Source organism: Macadamia integrifolia, chromosome 5 (genome assembly GCF_013358625.1).
Source record: "Macadamia integrifolia cultivar HAES 741 chromosome 5, SCU_Mint_v3, whole genome shotgun sequence".
In the NCBI taxonomy this organism is placed as follows: domain Eukaryota; kingdom Viridiplantae; phylum Streptophyta; class Magnoliopsida; order Proteales; family Proteaceae; genus Macadamia; species Macadamia integrifolia.
The window spans coordinates 32,137,645-32,157,477 of record NC_056561.1 but is presented as its reverse complement, the minus strand read 5'-3'; the positions used below and the strand labels follow the sequence as shown (position 1 = coordinate 32,157,477).

General features: G+C 38.9%; 1 protein-coding gene and 1 non-coding gene across 2 annotated transcripts; one reads left to right on the top strand and one right to left on the bottom strand.

The window, feature by feature from the left end:
* Positions 1-3,217: 3,217 nt before the first annotated feature.
* On the bottom strand, positions 3,218-5,952 carry LOC122078347 (ERAD-associated E3 ubiquitin-protein ligase HRD1A-like). The gene is made up of 3 exons (XM_042644300.1): positions 5,758-5,952; positions 5,461-5,666; positions 3,218-4,158 (listed from the first exon to the last, which is right to left on the bottom strand). Exons 1-3 carry the CDS (start codon positions 5,916-5,918, stop codon positions 3,974-3,976), a joined length of 552 nt encoding a protein of 183 aa, XP_042500234.1. The 5' UTR covers positions 5,919-5,952; the 3' UTR covers positions 3,218-3,973.
* Positions 5,953-16,196: 10,244 nt separating this feature from the next.
* On the top strand, positions 16,197-16,303 carry LOC122080443. Its single transcript, XR_006140737.1, has one exon. It is a non-coding gene; the product is annotated as a small nucleolar RNA R71 (small nucleolar RNA).
* Positions 16,304-19,833: the final 3,530 nt, after the last annotated feature.

Genomic DNA, 19,833 nt, shown 5'->3' with positions numbered 1-19,833 from the left:
ATGGTGAGAATCCTAATACCGCATGCTCCTATATGTAGTACGACTGCATAGTGCCACCGTGTCCCATACCACGGGCCACCAATGCATTCGTTTCCAAGCCGACCACGGCATCTAGTCTATCAATGCATTATGCAACATGATGTACACATTCGACATATAACATCTCATTCCATTTGCATTTGAAAAATAAACATAGCATAAGTGCACGTCAATGTGTGAAATGACTATTCTATATAGCATATTCATGATGACATGACTAGATTAGATATGGTTATATGAATGCCAAACAAATGCCTTGAAACAAGGCCAAACGTCCTCTCTCCACTTACTTGTAGCGTACAAGGATTCCCGCTTGGTACGGGTGAGATCCGGAGCGAAATGGGTAGGCTTTGGTGAACCTAACAAAATTGAGAGGGGTTAGTACTTCACCATTTTAGAATCAAAATTAATGAAATCCGACGTCAAAATCGTGTTTAGAACGTCGAAAGAAGGTCCCACGTCCGATTTGGGCTCGATCGGACCTAAGAATCACATTCTGGCCACTCAGGTGGGTCACTCAGGTGGGTTGTCTACCCACCGGTCCTACCCGCCGGTTTTGGACCGGCGGGTATGGACCCGCCGGTAGGACCCGCCGGTCCTACCCGCCGGTTTGGCCAGAACCCCCCTGGTCCTCTCAGGTGGGTGACTCAGGCGGGTAGGGACCCGCCGGTTACACCCGCCGGTTTTGGCGGAAAAACCCCAGTTTCTTCTCAACTTCCTCCATTCCTTGGGGACCCAAATAGGGCTTTTCTCAACCCATTCTTCACACCTTTAAAGTCCTATAGGATGGTTCTAGCTTAGATCTAAGTTAGACTCAAGTGAGGGGAACCATCTTACCTTCTTTGCCCAAGAATGACTTCAAACCCTCCAAATCACTTCCAACTCACAATGCTCCTTCTACCTTGTCAATATCTCTTCAAATCCTTCAAGATCAACACATAAATCATCTATTAAATCTTAGATTCATCATTTCAAAGGGTGTCTACAAGATCTTAAGAAACCATACCCGAATCAAGGGTTTAAAGCGTGGGTATGGTGAATGTTCATAAAACCCAACTTTTCTTACCTCCAACTGTAGATCTCGAGTTGAAGATTACTCTTCCGGCACCGGAATGGCAAGATCGAGCTTCGGCGCCGCTGAAATCCTTCCTTTCTTCCTCTTCTTTTCTTCTTCCCTTTCTTTTTCTCTCTCCTCTTTACTTTTCTCACCAAACGTACGGGGGTAATAAATGGAAAGAAAAGAAGTCATAAAGCTTTATATACTATTCCTAATTAAGTGAATAGTGTTGGGTGGGTCACTCAGGTGGGTGGGTGTACCCACCCGACATACCCATCCGAGAGTCAAAACTTGGGATTTTGACCGGGCTCTGACCTCGGCTCGGACCCTACCCCAAGCATACAATGTAGCATACGTATATAACCTTAAAATACGGATATAATACCTGTTCTATCCGTACATAGCCTTATGGTAGGTGCACGTACACGGTTTGGGCACTCCCGTCTCTTCTGGCACTGGCTCGGACTTGTCGGGCCAGCCGGTGTTTAAGGTCACCCGTGCCATCATAGCCCATAAGGAACCCGCTCTAACATCCTCTGGCTCGGTTCCTGCATGGTTAAACCGGTTCAACCACGAAATCAGACCGGGTTTAAGAAGCGGGATATTACACTATCCTTTCTTCAAGGTATGTTGCTTATAATTAAAACAATGATTATGTTGTTTTGTGGTTATACGTGGTTTGATTTGATGAATATCTATGTATTGGTACTAGGACTGCATTGGCGCGATTGATGGCACTCATGTTAGTGCTTCTGTACCTCTACCCAAACAAATACTGTACAGAGGAAGGAAAGGAGATACGACCTGGAATGTTATGTGTGTATGTGACCTTGACATGAATTTCACTTTTGTGTACGCTGGTTGGGAGGGTTCTACAAATGATTGTCGAGTATTCAATGAGGCATTGAATAACCCTAAATTTGAATTTCCTCATCCTCCACCTGGTACATTCTAAATCTTAACCTCATCAGTTGATTATGCTCTATTTTACATATTGTGTTGATTCATTACTTTTCACTTTACGTGCTAGGTAAACATTATGTGGTTGATTCTGGTTATCATCTACTACTGGGTTCTTGACGCCGTTCAAAGGACAAAGATACCATCTAAATGATTATAGGAATAGACATCCAAGGACAGCAGTAGAGCTATTTAATAATAGACACTCTTCTGTTAGGAATGTCATAGAGTGCAGTTTTGGTTCTTTGAAGAAGCACTTTCCAATTCTCAGCAAAATGCCATGTTTTCCACTGAACACCCAAACATGCATCGTCATTGCTTGTTGTGCACTTCACAACTTCATTCGGGAGGAAGAAATTGCAGACAAGAATTTTGAGGAGTTTGGTGAAAATTGGTCGAATCAGGAGCCTGAAGAAATTCAAGATTATGTACCACCGGCTCACATTAGTATAAACTTAGCAAAAAGAAGAAGATAGATGGATGATCTTAGGAAAAAGATTGCAAATGAGTTAGCTGTTAAAGCCGGAATGGCTCAAATTACATGATTACATTTTGATGATTGGATTTAAACTTTGAAGTAGTGGGACATGTTTTGCAGTTAAGAATTAAGTTGGAAGACCTAATTTATGCCCTTAAGTTCATAATTAGATACTTTAAGAATTATGTCAATATTTGAATTTATTCTTGTTCATACTTTTATGTTATTATGATAGATCATATTTTTGTTGAAACATTTCATATTTCATATGGCAAGGAAACACGGCCAAATATTTCATATTTGAAGTGAATACCATGTTGTTGATATGGAAATATTCTTATTTATCTCATTCAACTTAAGTTATTTGGGTAATAATGATTTTCATAACTTAGAATTTATTAAAAAACCATTGACTATCCTTAGATTTTATTTAAAAATCACAACTTTGACACCCATGGTGAAGATGACACTTTATGTAAATATTGGTTTCTAACAGAAACGATTCTATTAAGTACGAACCATACATGTTTCTGTTTCTTTCAGGTTACAAAATCAATTTTTTTTTTGCGATTACCATACAACATTTAAGATGCAGAATCACTCCAAAAAAATAGAAATGCAAAAAAGTGTGCTAGCCCCAAAATCATGTTAAAAAAACAGAATCGTTACAGTACAGAGCCTAACTAACTACTTTGCCTAAAAATAGACAAATGAAAGGAAACTAACTGACTAACTAACTAACAAACTTAGTTGTGAACTAGACGGAAGGAATTAGAAGTAAAAAAAAAAACTAATAAAACTCTAATTGGCCAATTGGATGGCTGCTGGTCTCCTCCCTTGAAGCTACAATCGATGGCTGTTTGGACGAGTCCTTTGAATTTAATTCTTCAACAATAAGGGACAGCAGCAGGGGTCTTCTAGAAGATTCTTTTGAGGGCAGAATTGCAGGAGTAACTCATGAACAATGTTTTCCAGCTTTTGGGCTGGTTAGATGTGGCCATAGAAGGGCCAGATCAGCATGCCACTTGGCCTGATTTGATGGGCTGAACCAGGGCCAGATATAGGGCAGAGCTGGACCACAATCTGGTCACTCAATGGCTCCTCTTGGTAGCCCTAACTACATCAGATCTTCTATATAATTTATCAGCAGGGGGAATTTTGGTTTCTTATAATGTCTCAGGCAAAAGCAGAATCCTTATGCTGGGTGTATTTCCAAAAAGCTAGCATGGGGACCCCCAACTGTGCTTCATAGTCACTCGATGAACAGAACCACACTGAGACGGTACATTTTATGGAACAACACTATAATATAATAAATGGGGGCTGTCCTCAAACTCAACTAAATCGAAAAGTTCTACGCTATGTAATAACTTTGACTTCATATGCAAAAATGCAATTGAACCAAACAAGTGAAGCAACTATGCATCCTAACAGAGCAACTATTTTAATGCCCACAATGGAAATGCAAACCATGCAAAGGCATTCACAGAAGGATAAACAAAAGATTTCTCATATACTGCAGCAGCAGCAGCTGCAGCTTGGAGTCTGATTTGATGCTGTGTCAAATTATTATCAGTTGCACCACCTTCTGAACCCTGAGTAGACGTACTTGCAGCATCCATTCCTGCACAAGGTTAAAATGGTGAGTTTTTAAAATATAGCAGCTTCACTTCATCAACAATCCCAGAAGATTTCTCTACCTCAACCATGCACACAAAAAAGAGACACAAAATGAAGATGGTAAAACTACAGAAGAAAAGTCTCTGCATCATTACAACTATATACCAGGGAAGAAAAACCTTTCAGTTACAATAAACCCAAGTATTAATCAATCCATCAAAGGTTGGCCAAAAAATACTGAGAGCCTATATCTCATGAGTACACTCAAGAATATACTTAAAATCCATGCCCATGCTTTTTTATCTGGGTCAAAGTGTTCAATTCCAAGTATGGTTCATACTCATAACCATCATATTGGCACATTTAAAAAAACAAAATAGCCCCAACTCCGATATTTGACAAAATCGGTCAACAAAGCCACCACATCATCAAAAAAATAATAATAAAAAAAAACATATATATATATATATATATAGGAAGTAGGTTCCCTCCGACGCCCACCTGTGTGAAGTTTCAGACTTTGCAGGGGGTATTATGAAACTCATCAAATAAGGGGAGATATTTAGGACATTTCCTAGGGAGAGGGGTGCTACAGTAATCTGGGTGGGGGCATGCAAATAATCTTACAAAAATAGATGTTGGATGCAAATAAGTATGTCTAGGAATTGGATACAACTGACTGTCAAATTTAGGGTCTGGAGACTCAGCTGATATGTCTCTTCAGGGGATCCAATAAAATAAACTGAGATTCGACTTCTAAGTAAGCAAGAAAGCTAATACTTAAGTTGCATTCAGTATCCAAACATAAAAATGAAAACATCAGCAGTAAACTCATGCAATTTGTGAACTCATAACATGACTTTATGAACTCCAAATGTCATGGGGTACTAAAATTTAACATTTGTAATGAGAAATGAAAACAAACCGATCCAATTTTCACAGGTATCTTAAAATGTAAGGGCAAGAAAGTATCTCAACATGTCTAAATTCTGTAAAATGTTTGCTTCTGAGTCCAATTCTTCTAGAGGATACAACAAAATACTTGAAAACAAGAACATTAAGGGAATGATAATTCAGCAACAAAAGATAATGAAAACATGAAAACATAAACATTGAAGGGAATGATAATTCAGCCACCAAAATTACAAATTTTTGGAATGTTGCATAGCAGGCCAATGCCTTTTCTTCCTAAAACAATGTTTTGAACACATCACCTCACCACAAATTAATGAGACACCCCCAAAGGAACCATTGTGATTTCAAGTCACAAGCATGAAAAGAAATGAAGCCAATTTCTAGAAATTACCTTGCTGATGAAAATCAGACCTGACTCCATGTCTCCCAGATGCAGTTATCCCATTTTCAGGAGGAACAACAAGTGCTCTGCATGTAGGACAAGTATGTTGCCGCTCTAACCATGACCGGAGGCAATTCACATGAAAAAGGTGTCCACAAAGGAGCTTTTTGGCTCTCACCATCTCCTCATGACAAATAATGCATGTTGCATCACTTCTGCAAATTGAACATAATTTTATGATTAATTCAAGAAAATGTCAGGAAAAAGAATATTCACATAAGCAGAAAGGCAAATATTGACACTCACGCATTAAGCTCTTCAGGTGTCACATCTGGGAAACGTTCATTCATATTTGAAGTGATTTTCCGATAGCGAATATATTCAGATACTCGGACCTTGAAGTTGCGGAAGGTATCATAGAGTTCTCGAATTAAGTGCAATGGCACACCATAGTTCCTAAGAACCATATCCACAGTCAAACAATAGGGTAACACAAGCAGATTGATAAGCATGTCATGAAACAAAAGACAAATACATGAAAAACCACATGGTTATAAATAATTCTTTCTCAGAAGAAATAAGGATCACCATATGTTGAGGATCAATGAGATGATAAGAAAATTGCAAGACAAACTACAAGCAATTTCTAGTTTTCCAGATAAACAAGGAAATGAAATTGTCATGGGAAAAACTACTTTCCTAAAAGGCCCACCCTCATTGTGTCACGTGTACAAATAATGCAGCTATTCTGACAGATAAAGAGGGCATGGTTTTGATTAGCGACGTTTCAGAACCTAATTTAATCAAACCACTTCCCATGTATGTATACATATATGCCTACAGTAATCCCACCACTACTGGGCACCCTCCCAAAGTCTAGAAATTTTTAAATCTCTATTTTTTCACTTTGTAAATTTTGTTGGGATGAAACTTGACATGTGAGCAGGGGACATTGAGATCTACATGTCCACAAAATTTGAGCCCCATCTGATGCTATATGAGGAAGATTATTAGGGTCATTTAGGAAGCCATCTGATGTGCCAGGTGGCAAGATTTTTAGGGCGATTTAGGAAGCCATCTGATGTGCTAGGTGGCAAGATTTTTGGGGCCGTCTAGGAAAGGCTTCTTAAATGGAATGTTTAGGAAAACTGCCCCCTTTGTCATGGTAGGAGAAAAGCCTTCACTATCTCCCACCCTCCTACTGGATCACCATGACCTCCATCTACTTCATCAGGCACAAAAAAGAAGAGGCGTGTACCCATGCACGGGGCACCCACCACTGCGGGCTCTAGGGAGGGACATAATGTACTCAGCCTTACCCCAGCTTCATGGAGCGTCTGAATCCCGATTCAAACCCGTGACCACTAGGTCTAATGGAGCAACCTTACTGTTGCGTCGAGGTTCGGCCTCTCTGCTTCATCCTCTACATGGAAAGAAATTGTGGATGAAACTGAGGTTCTGTTGGAGAACAGTGAATCAATTGTCAGGGCTAAATATTCATCTTGAACCGGAGCAGCAGACCCAACCGAATGTTTAACCAAGTCCCCCCACCCCCCCCAAAAAAAAAAAAAAAAAAAAACCATATTACTGAATCCTATACCTACTCAAGTTTGGTCAGATTAAGTTCGCTTAGTGATGCAGAGCTGAAGACATATGTAAGAAGAAGGAAGAGGGTCGACCATCACCATAGTGGCTGAGGTCGACCAGGGCTGCTTCTAATGGCCCACGGTTTGGGCTAAGATGGGGTTATTAGTTACTTAGTAGTTTCTAGTTAATTTCTATTTTCAGTCTTAAAATTAGTTTCTAATTTCTGTTCTAAGCTAGTTTCTAATTTCATTAGATTACAATTTTCTAGATTTGGTAACTACATGTTGGTAGTTTATTTAGTCAATATTTAGAAACTTGGGTTTCTATTCTTTGTAATCATATACCCCATCATTATAAATAAAGAAGGGCGCCATACTAAGGCCCACGATTTTGATTATTAAGAAAAAAAACTCTCTTGTGCTGCCGCTGGGTATCCATGGCTGTTTCCTTGTGTCTGACCGAGGAAGAAGGACTTGGTGTGCGATCCAAATGTCTCCTTGTGGCGTGAAGTCCAGGAGGTCTACTTCAAGTGTTATTCTCTTTAAGTTCTTATATATCTTCAAGGTTTATTAAGGCTACAAAAACCAGGTATGTAATCTATCACTCTGCTGCCCAGAAAATTCTACAAAACAGAGCATCCGCCCCTACTGGAATACCCAGATCTTAGTGTCGGTTTGAGCCCAGATTTTGGTCGATTGGTTGTCCAAATACTACTAAGGATCGACCCTAGTATGGACTGTTTCTGAAGAGTCTAAAAATCTCCCAATTTTTTGTCTTTTAGTGACCTGCTGTGTCCTAACTTGAGATCGATTACTGTGACTGGTTTTATGTTGTTTCCTTAATATTGTGGATCAGTATTGTCACACCCTGTTCGCACAGAACCGGGCCAATGACCGGGTTAACACCGGCTAACCCAAACCTGCCTGGATCATCTGATACTGTATTCCACCACAACATACACACAACTAATAAAATATTATCAGATCAGTGGAAGACTTGGTTTACCTGTGAATATTTCTATAATACTTGATACCCGAATTGTGATACGATAGTTATATACATGTGGGCCCGAAGGCATGATATTTACACAATAAAAGTACAATTCACATATTGTTTGAGATTTAAAATGTAATCGCAAGCGTACGGATCAGTGTAGCTACGGGTCGAACACAGGGAGAGCAGCCACTTTATTTTTTTATTTCTTTTAATAATGCGAAAGTGAACCGATTAATGATTTTGATCTAATTCTAATTACCATCCTAAACATATGTATCTAAAATAACGTCCTAACCATTCGTCATCTAAGAATTTAAAGACGCAAGCCACGTAATTAAAATTAAATAAATAAATAACTGAAAATAAACAACCCATGCAATTAAAAAAAATATAAATAAATAAAGGAAAAAAATACTGAAATAAAAATAAAGTAAAAGAAAGGGGATAAAGCTATAGAGAGACTCACAAGTACGTTTCTCTACTTAGCCCGAGGGATGCATCATAATATGAGCTTCCCTACTTGACCAGAGAGTCACTCTTACAAGGGTTACTCTACTTGGCTTTAGGGAAAGGGAGACAATCAAAATAAAAACAATAAATTGATGGTTCTATGACTAGGAGGGGCAAAGCCAACACATACACTAGCCATGAACCTTGGGGGAAAGGGATAGCAATAATGTAACGACTAAAAATAAAAATCCTAAATTAAGAAAGAAAAGGTAGTCAAAAGAGGGAATGAGAGGGGGGAGAGAAGACTACTGAAGGAGCCTACTTACTTGAATCAATGCTTGAACTTGAAAAAAAATTGCTCCACGGCTCATGATCTTGTCACCTAGATCTAAGCCTAGAACTATAACTTAAAAAATTACAACTCAATTGCATAAATCATAAACATAAAAAGAACTGAATAAAAATAAAAGAGTACTTGCATTAATTGAAATAAAAAAAAAACTATTACAAAAGTGATTAAAGCAAAAATAGAGAAGAACTAAAACCAAAGAGTGAGAGAGGGAGAGAGAGAGCAACTAAAAAAAAAACTAGAAGAAGAATGAATTGTCTCCCCTCCTCTTACATGAGTTGTATTTATAGGGAATGGGGAGGTAAGGTAACAATTTTCTCTTTCCTAAAAGAGAAAAACCCACAATTGATTGTGAGATCTTTTGAGACCAAAAGTGCTAAGGTGGAGGAGAGAGAAGAGAGAAATAAATTTTGAGAAATTTCCTATAATTTTTTGCTTATTTTCTTTCTTTTTTTTTTTCTAATTTATTTTTCTTCTTTTTCTCTCTCCTAGGGACGATTTTCTTCTTGCTTTGTGTGATTTGGACAATATTTTGGTGATGATGTGGAGGAGAGAGAAGATTTGGACAATCTTTGGTTCTCCCTTTTTTTCTTTCCTTTTTTTTTTCTTCTCTTCTTGCTTCCACGATTTTCCTTTCCTTTTTTTATTTTTTTCTTCTTGCTTCCACGATTTTCCTTGCTTCTAATTTGATGTGGAAATCCCCTCCATGCCCTTAGTGCTTTAAGTGAGTGAAAAACAGGAAATCTTCAACAAAATTCTCTAAAAAAAACAACATTGAGATTCAAACTTGAGACCTCTTGGTGAGCAAGGGAATTTTGTACACCATAGCTCACCAACTACAGTTGGTAGTTGTTGTTACTAAAAACAAATCTTCAATCACTTAAGGATGTGGTCCATCGATCCTTGTTGGCATTTGGAATATTCCTTGTACCTCTGGGACAATTGCAAACGGGCTGGTTCTGCATCTCGGTTCAGTTATGATCCATTATTCTTTTTCTGACCCGAAAAGAATAATCATTTGTACGGGTGACCAACCGAATGTGTACTTTTAATTGAACACGTCCATCTTGCTTAGAATTTCGTCCTCTTCGCAATCATGGAAAGAAATAGGACCTCTTTACATGTAAAATTGAAGATATAGCACCCGATAATCCTTAAGGCCTTGAAAATATAAAACTTGCAAAAAGAGAGTAAAACCCAAGGTAGCTCCATTCTAAATATGTAAAATGCATGTTTTACTACCCTAGATTTCACACATAAATGTGCTCATCAGAATTCCCCCACACTTAGACTTTGCTAGTCCTCAAGCAAAACAAAAAGAAAAAGAATAAAAACAAAAAAAACTAACTCACTTTTATAGGAATCATGGTTGCACTTAGCATGTGCAACAAGCCTTTAAACCCCTAAGTCACCCCTAGTGGACGAGTTGTGTCTCATGGGTGTTTGCAGTGAATATAAACCCAAAATTCAGAATAAACAAATCCCAACTTTGGCTAAAGGTAAGGCACATACCAATCCGGAGCAAAGATAATTTCTCTTACAAGGGACCCCCACACTTGAACTTTTATTACCCTTCATCAATTCCAGGCACTAGCATATTTCTTAATTTTGAACTCACCTCGTCTCTTCCAAAACATCCTTATCTTAGGGCAAAACCACTTGTGAAGAAATAGGGAACCAATGACTAAGGCGTTGGAGCATTTTTGACCAAACATGTTACCAAGCATTAATGACATTTGCACATTTTTTCTCTTTTTTTTTTCACTAATAAGCTCTATTCTACTCCACTACTTTTGGCCTAAATAACATGGTGGAGCAAACACCAGACACCCAAGTTACTATGTAGCTTCGCTTTTTGCATATGCCCACAAAGGCAGTGATGCTAGAGTTACTTCAGAAGTTTCCTCCCAAGGAATTTCGATCAAGACACCACGCTTCCTGAGGCGCAATGCCCTGTCTAGTTCCAAGGGAATCAACTCTTATTCTTCTTTATACCACATTTCACATTTCATTTAAAATTGTGCATTTGTCAACCCATGCCAAATTAAAAAGAAGGTCTCAACTCCAAATCAAAAGTACAAGGAACCCACAAACTTACATATGGTCCATCACCATAAAATTAGGGATCTCTTATTTTTCAAAAGAAAGTCCCATCTCAAGACACATGCTTGTTTCTTTCTTCTCAACAGGGTTTTATACGTTCAAAATGGATACCTTCATCAAAACTTTTATTTTCATACATCAAGCATCCGAATGGTCTGATCATTAGCCAAAAGCCAAAGTAGGACTTCATCCTTAGCAAGCTCAAAAATAAAAAGAAAAACAAACAAAACAAAGTGAAAAAAAAAACAAAAACTAGTTTCCCTCCCCCACACTTAAGTCATGCAATGTCCTCAATGCATGGAAAGAATTAAAAGCAAAGACAATGCAAGGGGGTCATACCTGATTAAAAGTTAGTCATCAGTGTAAAGAGGTTCATGGAGATCCATGACCTCTTCACTACTAGTAGTAGGAAACTCGAGGAACGGTTTCAAACGCTGACCATTAACCTTCGAAATTACCCCTGTTCCTGGATTCAAAATTTCCATAGCCCCATGGGGATATACATTATGAACAATAAATGGGCCATCCCATCGGGATCTAAGCTTACCAAGAAAAAGATACAATCGAGAGTTGTACAATAAGACCTTATCACCAATTGCAAAAGATTTACGCAGAATGTGTTTATCATAGAAAGCTTTGGTCTTTTCCTTGTAAATTCTAGAACTTTCATAAGCTTCATTCCTAAGTTCCTCCAACTCAGATAGTTGGAGCCTACGATGAATTCCTGCTTCAGACAAATCAAAGTTAAGCTTCTTAATGGCCCAAAAGGCCTTATGCTCTAACTCAACTGGTAAGTGACAAGCTTTTCCATACACCAAACGGTAGGGAGACTGGCCAAGGTCAGTCTTGAATGCAGTCCGATGGGCCCACAAGGCATCAATGAGCCTAAGGGACCAATCCTTACAGTTGGGATTAACAGTTTTCTCCAAGATTTGTTTGATCTGCCTATTAGACACCTCCACTTGGCCACTAGTTTGGGGGTGATAAGGGGTAGATAACTTATGGGTGATCCCATACTTTTTCATTAGGGCCTTAAAAGGTCGATTACAAAAATGAGTACCCCTATCACTAATTATTGCACGTGGTGTACCAAAGCGGGAAGAAATGTTCTCTTTGAGAAACTGGACCACCACTTTGTGGTCATTAGATTTACAAGGTATGGCATCTATCCATTTAGAAACATAATCAACAGCCAAAAGTATGTACAAATTCCCAAAGGAATTAGGGAATGGTCCCATAAAATCGATGCCCCATACATCAAAGATCTCAACTACCAAAATAGGGTTGAGGGGCATCATGTTCCTTTTATTGATATGACCAAAAGGCTGGCAGGCAGGGCAAGCCTTGCAAAAATCAAAAGCATCTCTAAAAAGAGTGGGCCAATAAAATCTGCATTGGAGAACCTTTGCGGCAGTCTTCTTAGGTCCAAAGTGTCCACCACATGCATGATCATGACAAAAAGAGAGAATAGAATGTTGCTCATGATCAGGAACACATCGTCGGATAATCTGATCTGGACATATCTTAAACAAATAAGGATCATCTTAGAAAAAGTGCTTAACTTGGGAATGAAACCTATACTTATCTTGGGTGGACCAGTGATCCGGAGTCACACCTGAAACTAAGAAGTTGACAATGTCAGCAAACCATGGTTCACTCGACATTGCAAATAATTGTTCATCTGGAAAGTTCTCGTTGACTGGAGAATCAACAGTCAAGGAATTGGGAAGCCGGGATAAATGGTCTGCAACTAGGTTTTCAACTCCTTTCTTATCCCTAATATCTAAATCAAACTCTTACAAAAGTAAAACCCACCTAATGAGACGGGCTTTGGCATCCTTCTTCTGAACTAGGTATCTGAGAGCAGAATGATCAGTATACACCACCACATGTGAACCAACTAAGTAAGATCGAAACTTTTCTAATGCAAACATAACAGCTAAAAATTATTTTTCAGTGGTTGTATAATTGAGTTGTGCATCATTTAAGGTCCTACTAGTATAGTAAATGACAGTGGGCAATTTATTAATCCTTTGACCCAAAACTACTCCTATGGCAAAATCTGAAGCATCACACATCAGTTCAAAAGGTTCAATCCAAACAGGAGGTTGAACAATGGGTGCATTGGTCAACTCCTTCTTAAGTTGCTTGAAGGATTCTAGGCACTCTTTGGAAAACTCAAAAGTCTGATCTTTGACAAGTAATGAGGTGAGAGGTCGGGCTAACTGACTAAAGTTCTTAATAAACCTTCTGTAGAAGCCTACATGCCCTAGAAAAGACCGAACATCCTTAACAGATTGTGGAGGTGGTAAATTATCAATTAAATCCACTTTGGCTCTATCTACCTTAATTCCCTCCTTGGATATTACATGGCCTAAAACAATACCAGATTTAACCATAAAATGGCATTTCTCCCAATTCAAAACCAAATTCTTAGATATGCACCTTTTCGAAACTAGGGAAAGATGATGAAGACATTCAGAATAGGAATTCCCATGAATTGAAAAGTCATCCATAAATACTTCTAAGAATTTTTCGACCATATCAGAAAAAATGCTCATCATGCATCGTTGGAAAGTAGCAGGGGCATTACAAAGCCCAAAGGGCATACACCTATAAGCAAATGTTCCATATGGGCATGTAAAAGTGGTCTTATGTTGGTCTTCTAAAGCAATTGGGATTTGGTTATAGCCAGAATATCCATTAAGAAAACAATAGTATTCATGTCCAGCTAACCTCTCTAACATCTGATCAATGAATGGCAATGGGAAGTGGTCCTTCCAGGTTACCGCATTTAACTTCCTGTAGTCAATGCACACACGCCATCCTGTTTGGACACGGGTAGGGATCAACTCATTATTGGCATTAGGAACTACAGTCACACCAGACTTCTTAGGCACTACGTGAACTGGGCTTACCCATTGGCTGTCAGAAATAGGATAAATTATTCCATGATCCAAGCACTTTAGGATCTCTTTCTTAATAGCTTCCATCATCACTGGGTTAGCTCTTCTTTGGGGTTCCGTGGATGGTTTGGAATCCTCCATAAGATGTATATGATGTTGCACAATAGAAGGGCTTATACCCTTGATATCAGCCATGGTCCAACCTAGGGCTTCCTTATTATCTTTTAACACTTTAAGTAACTCCTCTTCCTAGCTAGAAGTCAAATCTAAAGAAATTATTACAGAAAGAGTCTGGTCAAGCCCTAGGAAAGCATACCTCAAATTAGATGGCAACTCCTTAAGATCTAGCTTAGGGGGCTCAACTATGGAAGGTTTGGGAATGGAATTGGAAAGGGGTCCTAAGGGCTCCACAAGTGTGTGAAGACTCAAGACTTCAGAAAAGAAATTTTCACTATCATCATCCAACTCATCCATACACTCTTGGATTCTGAATCAAAATCAATATCAAAGTTGGTAACTAAATCATCAGAAAAATTCAGAAAATCCTCAAGCATATTGATCTCTTCTTCCATATGTGGTTGCTTGCCAATCCTAAACATGTTAAACTCAACAGTTTGGTTACCAAAAGCTAATCTTAGGAAACCATTCCGGCAATTGATTAATGCATTACTGGTAGCCAAGAATGGTCTTCCTAGAATTATAGGGATCTCATCCTTGGTTAAGAAGGGCTTAGTATCTAACACAATGAAATCAACAGGGAAAATAAGTTCCCCCACCTTTAGTATGACATCCTCAACCATCCCTTTAGGAATCTTAACAGACCTATCTGCCAACTGAAGAGTAGTTCCAGTGGCTTTCAATTCTCCTAATCCTAGTTGCTTGTACACATGGTAAGGTAAAAGATTCACACTTGCACCAAGGTCAAGTAAGGCATGCTCAATATAGGTGTTGCCTATGACACAAGATATGGTAGGGCTCCCTGGATCCTTATACTTGGCTGCTATGGGCTGAATAATTATGGAACTAATGTTACCTGCCAAGAACGCCTTCTTGGGCACAGTAGTGATACGTTTGTTAGTATACAAATCTTTCAGTACCTTTGCATAGGCGGGGATCTGGGATATGGCATCCAAAAGAGGGATGTTCACTTCCACCTTTTTGAAGACTTCTAAAATTTTATCCATGGAAGCAGTCTTCTTTTTGTGCACCAAGCGATTAGGAAATGGGATAGGATGAACATAAGGACTGTTAGGGATTTGCCCCTGTTCAGAAGAATCATTTTTTGTTTCCTCACCCAAATCATCTTTAGTTTCAGAAAAATCTTTAAGTTCATCAGACGAACCTGGAACAAGAGACACACTTGTGTCCTCAATTGAAGAAGAGTTAACAGGAGTAATAGATGGGGAAGATTTAGGAACGCTCTGTAGGTACTCTCTACCACTCCTAAGGGCATAAACAGCATTGCATTGGTTATAGGGCCCTTGTTGAGTCTGACCTTGTACTATATTCAGTGGTGCATTAGTTAGTCCTTCTGAACTAACAGGTTGATGATGCCTAGGGTTAGGCTCTGGTTGACTAGGTAAAGTTCCCTTCTCCCTCTCACGCATAATTGAGACAACTTGGGTAAGTTCTCTTGTAAGATTTTGATGGCTTGTCATGAGGAGGGCCATATTTTTTTCCAAGTCACTTATTCTACTTGCCTCTCCAGTGTTGGTAAACCCAGGGGGTTGCTGATAAGATGATAGGAGAGGGGCCCTAGGAAAACTCGCCTGAGGTCCTACATTTGACCTAGGAAAAGTATTTTGGGAAAAAGATTGTTGTGCAAAGGGAGGCCTTTGGGGTCCAGGTTGACCTTGATTATAGAAATTGGAAGGTCCTGCTTGGTTGCCTTGATTCCAAGAGAAATTTGGGTGATTTCTCCATCCTGGATTGTAAGTGTTACTATATGGATTATTCTGGTATAAGGCATTAACACTATATTAGAAGTGCCCCCAGAGGTGTTGGGGCATTCTTCTATGACATGTCCAGGGGATTGGCACCAAGCACAAATCTTAACCAAATTGGCTGATGATGGCTCTCTAGGAACAATAGCCTCAATCCTCTTGATTAGGCTATCCAAATGGGCTTCCTTGGCTACTATCCCATCCACAAAATATCATTTTCCTCCTATGGTTCTTTCACTCTCTTGGGTTGATTCCCACTCACGGGTTTTGTCAGCTAAGTCAAGTAAGAATTCCCATGCCTTTCCTTCATCTGTAAAGGATGTGAATCTCTCAGGGCCTAAAGACTCTATCATTTGTTTAGTTGGGTAATCAATACCCTCATAAATTATTTGACATAAATGCCATAGGTCTAGGCTATGGTGAGGGCATTCTTGGAGTAGATTCTTGAATCTCTCCATAAGTTTGGAAAATGACTCACTAGGCTTTTGCCTAAACTGAAGGATATCACTTCTAAGCTTTTTGGTCTTATGAGTTGGGAAAAACTTCTTAAGGAAGACAACTGTGAACTGTTCCCATGAGGTTATGAAATTTGTGGGTAATCCATACAACCACTTCTTAGCTTGGTCTTTCAATGCAAAAGTGATAAACCTAAGCTTAACAGCATCATCAGAAAGTTGTTGGATCTTAATTAGAACACATACCTCTTCAAATTCCCTTAGAAATAGGTATGCATCCTCAGAGGTCAACCCATGGAAGTGGGGCAACATAGTGATGTATTGAGATTTGAGTTCAAAATTATTGCCCTGGGCTTGTGGTAGAACTATGCAGGAAGGTTGGGCTGTTCTAGCAGGGTAGAACTTATCTTTCAGAGATTTAGGTGAAGGGTTTTGCTGTTGGTCTCCCATATTGAAGGGTTTTAAAGAGAGCAAACGTATAGGGTCACTACTTGTTGGATCTCTTCTTTCTAACCGATTCTTAGTATTACGTACCCACTTAACACTCATGCAACAGAAAAACTACCCACAACTAAAGTAAGACAAGCACAAAAGAATGGATAGCAAAACTTTTCTTTTGATTTTTTTTTTATTTTTTTTTGATTTTTTTTTTTTTTTTTTTTTGCTTTTTGGGATCTTACCGGCAGGGATCCGGGGTTGCTCAGGTCAATTCCTGAGGTACTGCTACAGGGCGAAACCTGTCTTTATCATACTGTGAGGCATGGCGACCTCCACTGATACAACTATTATTGCAAGTTGTTCTTCTCAGGAATTCAATAAAAGAAAAGGAAAAATATAAAACAAAGCAAACAAAGTACTCCGATTTACCAAAAGAAAGTGAAAAATAACATGGAACTGTCTCCCCGGCAACGGCGCCAAAAACTTTTTTGAGATTTAAAATGTAACCGCAAGCGTACGGATCAGTGTAGCTACGGGTCGAACACAGGGAGAGCAACCACTTTATTTTTTTATTTCTTTTAATAATGCGAAAGTGAACTGATTAATGGTTGTGATCTAATTCTAATTACCGTCCTAAAAATAACGTCCTAACCATTCGTCATCTAAGAATTTAAAGATGCAAGCCACGCAATTAAAATTAAATAAATAAATAACTGAAAATAAACAACCCACGCAATTAAAAAAATAAATAAATAAATAAAGGAAAAAAAAATGCTGAAAAAATAAAGTAAAAGAAAGGGGATAAAGCTAGAGAGAGACTCACAAGTAGGTTTCTCTACTTAGCCCGAGGGATGCATCATAATATGAGCTTCCCTACTTGACCAGAGAGTCACTCTTACAAGGGTTACTCTACTTGGCTTTAGGGAAAGGGAGACAATTAAAATAAAAACAATAAATTGATGGTTCTATGGCTAGGAGGGGCAAAGCCAACACATACACTAGCCATGAACCTTGGGGAAAAGGGATAGCAATAATATAACGATTGAAAATAAAAATCCTAAATTAAGAAAGAAAAGGTAGTCAGAAGAGGGAATGAGAGGGGGGAGAGAAGACTAGTGAAGGAGCCTACTTACTTGAATCAATGCTTGAACTTGAAAAAAAAAATTGCTCCACGGCTCGTGATCTTGTCACCTAGATCTAAGCCTAGAACTATAACTTAAAAAAAATTACAACTCAATTTCATAAATCATAAACATAAAAAGGCTGAATAAAAATAAAAGAGTGCTTGCATTAATTGACATAAAAAAAACTATTACAAAAGTGATTAAAGCAAAAATAGAGAAGAACTAAAACCAAAGAGTGAGAGAGGGAGAGAGAGAGCAACTAAAAAAAAAACTAGAAGAAGAATGAATTGTCTCCCCTCCTCTTACATGAATTGTATTTATAAGGAATGGGGAGGTAGGGTAACAATTTTCTCTTTCCTAAAATAGATAAACCCACAATTGATTGTGAGATATTTTGAGTCCAAAAGTGCTAAGATGGAGGAGAGAGAAGAGAGAAATAAATTTTGAGAAATTTCCTATAATTTTTTGCTTATTTTCTTTCCTTTTTTTTTCTAATTTATTTTTCTTCTTTTTCTCTCTCCTAGGGACGAATTTTCTTCTTCTTTGTGTGATTTGGACAATATTTGGTGATGATGTGGAGGAGAGAGAAGATTTGGACAATCTCTATTTCTCCCTTTTTTTTTCTTTTTTTTTTTTTTTCTCTTCTTGCACGATTTTCCTTTCCTTTTTTTATTTTTTTCTTCTTGGCTTCCACGATTTTCCTTGCTTCTAATTTGATGTGGAAATCCCCTCCATGCCCTTAGTGCTTTAAGTGAGTGAAAAGCAGGAAATATTCAACAAATTCTCTAAAAAAAACAACAATGAGATTCGAACTTGAGACCTCTTGGTGAGTAAGGGAATTTTGCACACCATAGCTCACCAACTACGCTAGGTAGTTGTTGTTACCAAAAACAAATCTTTAATCACTTAAGGATGTGGTCCATCGATCCTTGTTGGCATTTGGAGTATTCCTTGTGCCTCTGGGACAATTGCAAACGGACTGGTTCTGCATCTCAGTTCAGTTCTGATCCATTATTCTTTTTCTGAGCCGAAAAGAATAATCATTTGTACGGATGACCAACCAAATGTGTACTTTTAATTGAACACGTCCATCTTGCTTAGAATTTCGTCCTCTTCGCAATCATGGAAAGAAATAGGACCTCTTTACATGTAAAATTGAAGATATAGCACCCGATAATCCTTAAGGCCTTGAAAATATAAAACCTGCAAAAAGAGAGTAAAACCCAAGGTAGCTCCATTCTAAATATGTAAAATGCATGTTTTACTACCCTAGATTTCACACATAAATGTGCTCATCACATATCAAGTACATAAAGGAAAACATAAAAAATCAGAGTATACAGCTCGGCTCAGTATCAAAGGCTAGAGCTCAGCTGGGCATCAAGGGTTGAACCCAGCTCGGCATCACATGGTAGAGCTCAGCTCGGCCTCAGAAGTGGAGCTCAGCTAGGCATCAGAACTGTGGTCCCGCAGCACAACTCTCGCATGAGCAATCAGTGCCGTGCTCTAACTCCTCAGGGGCCCACTAGTCCTCTTCAGGGAACTCAACCGTGGGACCCGACCTGTGCTCTTCAGATGGTTGACCTGTAAAATCATCTAAAAAGATGTGCACACATGGGATGAGCTCACTAGCTCAGTAAGTGGAAAGATGGACCACACAACAGTCCACACAACAATCACAATCATATGCACTACATGCCATGCAATACATTTTAAATCACATCCACCTAAGCAATATTACTAAGTCTTTGGTATAGTGCTACTATAGCCACAGTGCGCGTATACTCCGGGTACGAGCCGTGAACTCCATCCTGCGATATGCCCATAGGGCTGTCAGAGAAGGCCCACCGTGAGTACTCGAAAAAATAAAAACATGTCGGCCACCGGCTCTCAATAGAAAAGTAAATGACTGAAATTAAAGGTGCTGACTCCAGCAATTTAAAAGCAGTACGATTGGCCCTCTTGAATATACCACCGGGGTTGCCGACTGTCCAATTACCCGCCGGGCGTTATGTCTAACTGCCACAGTGA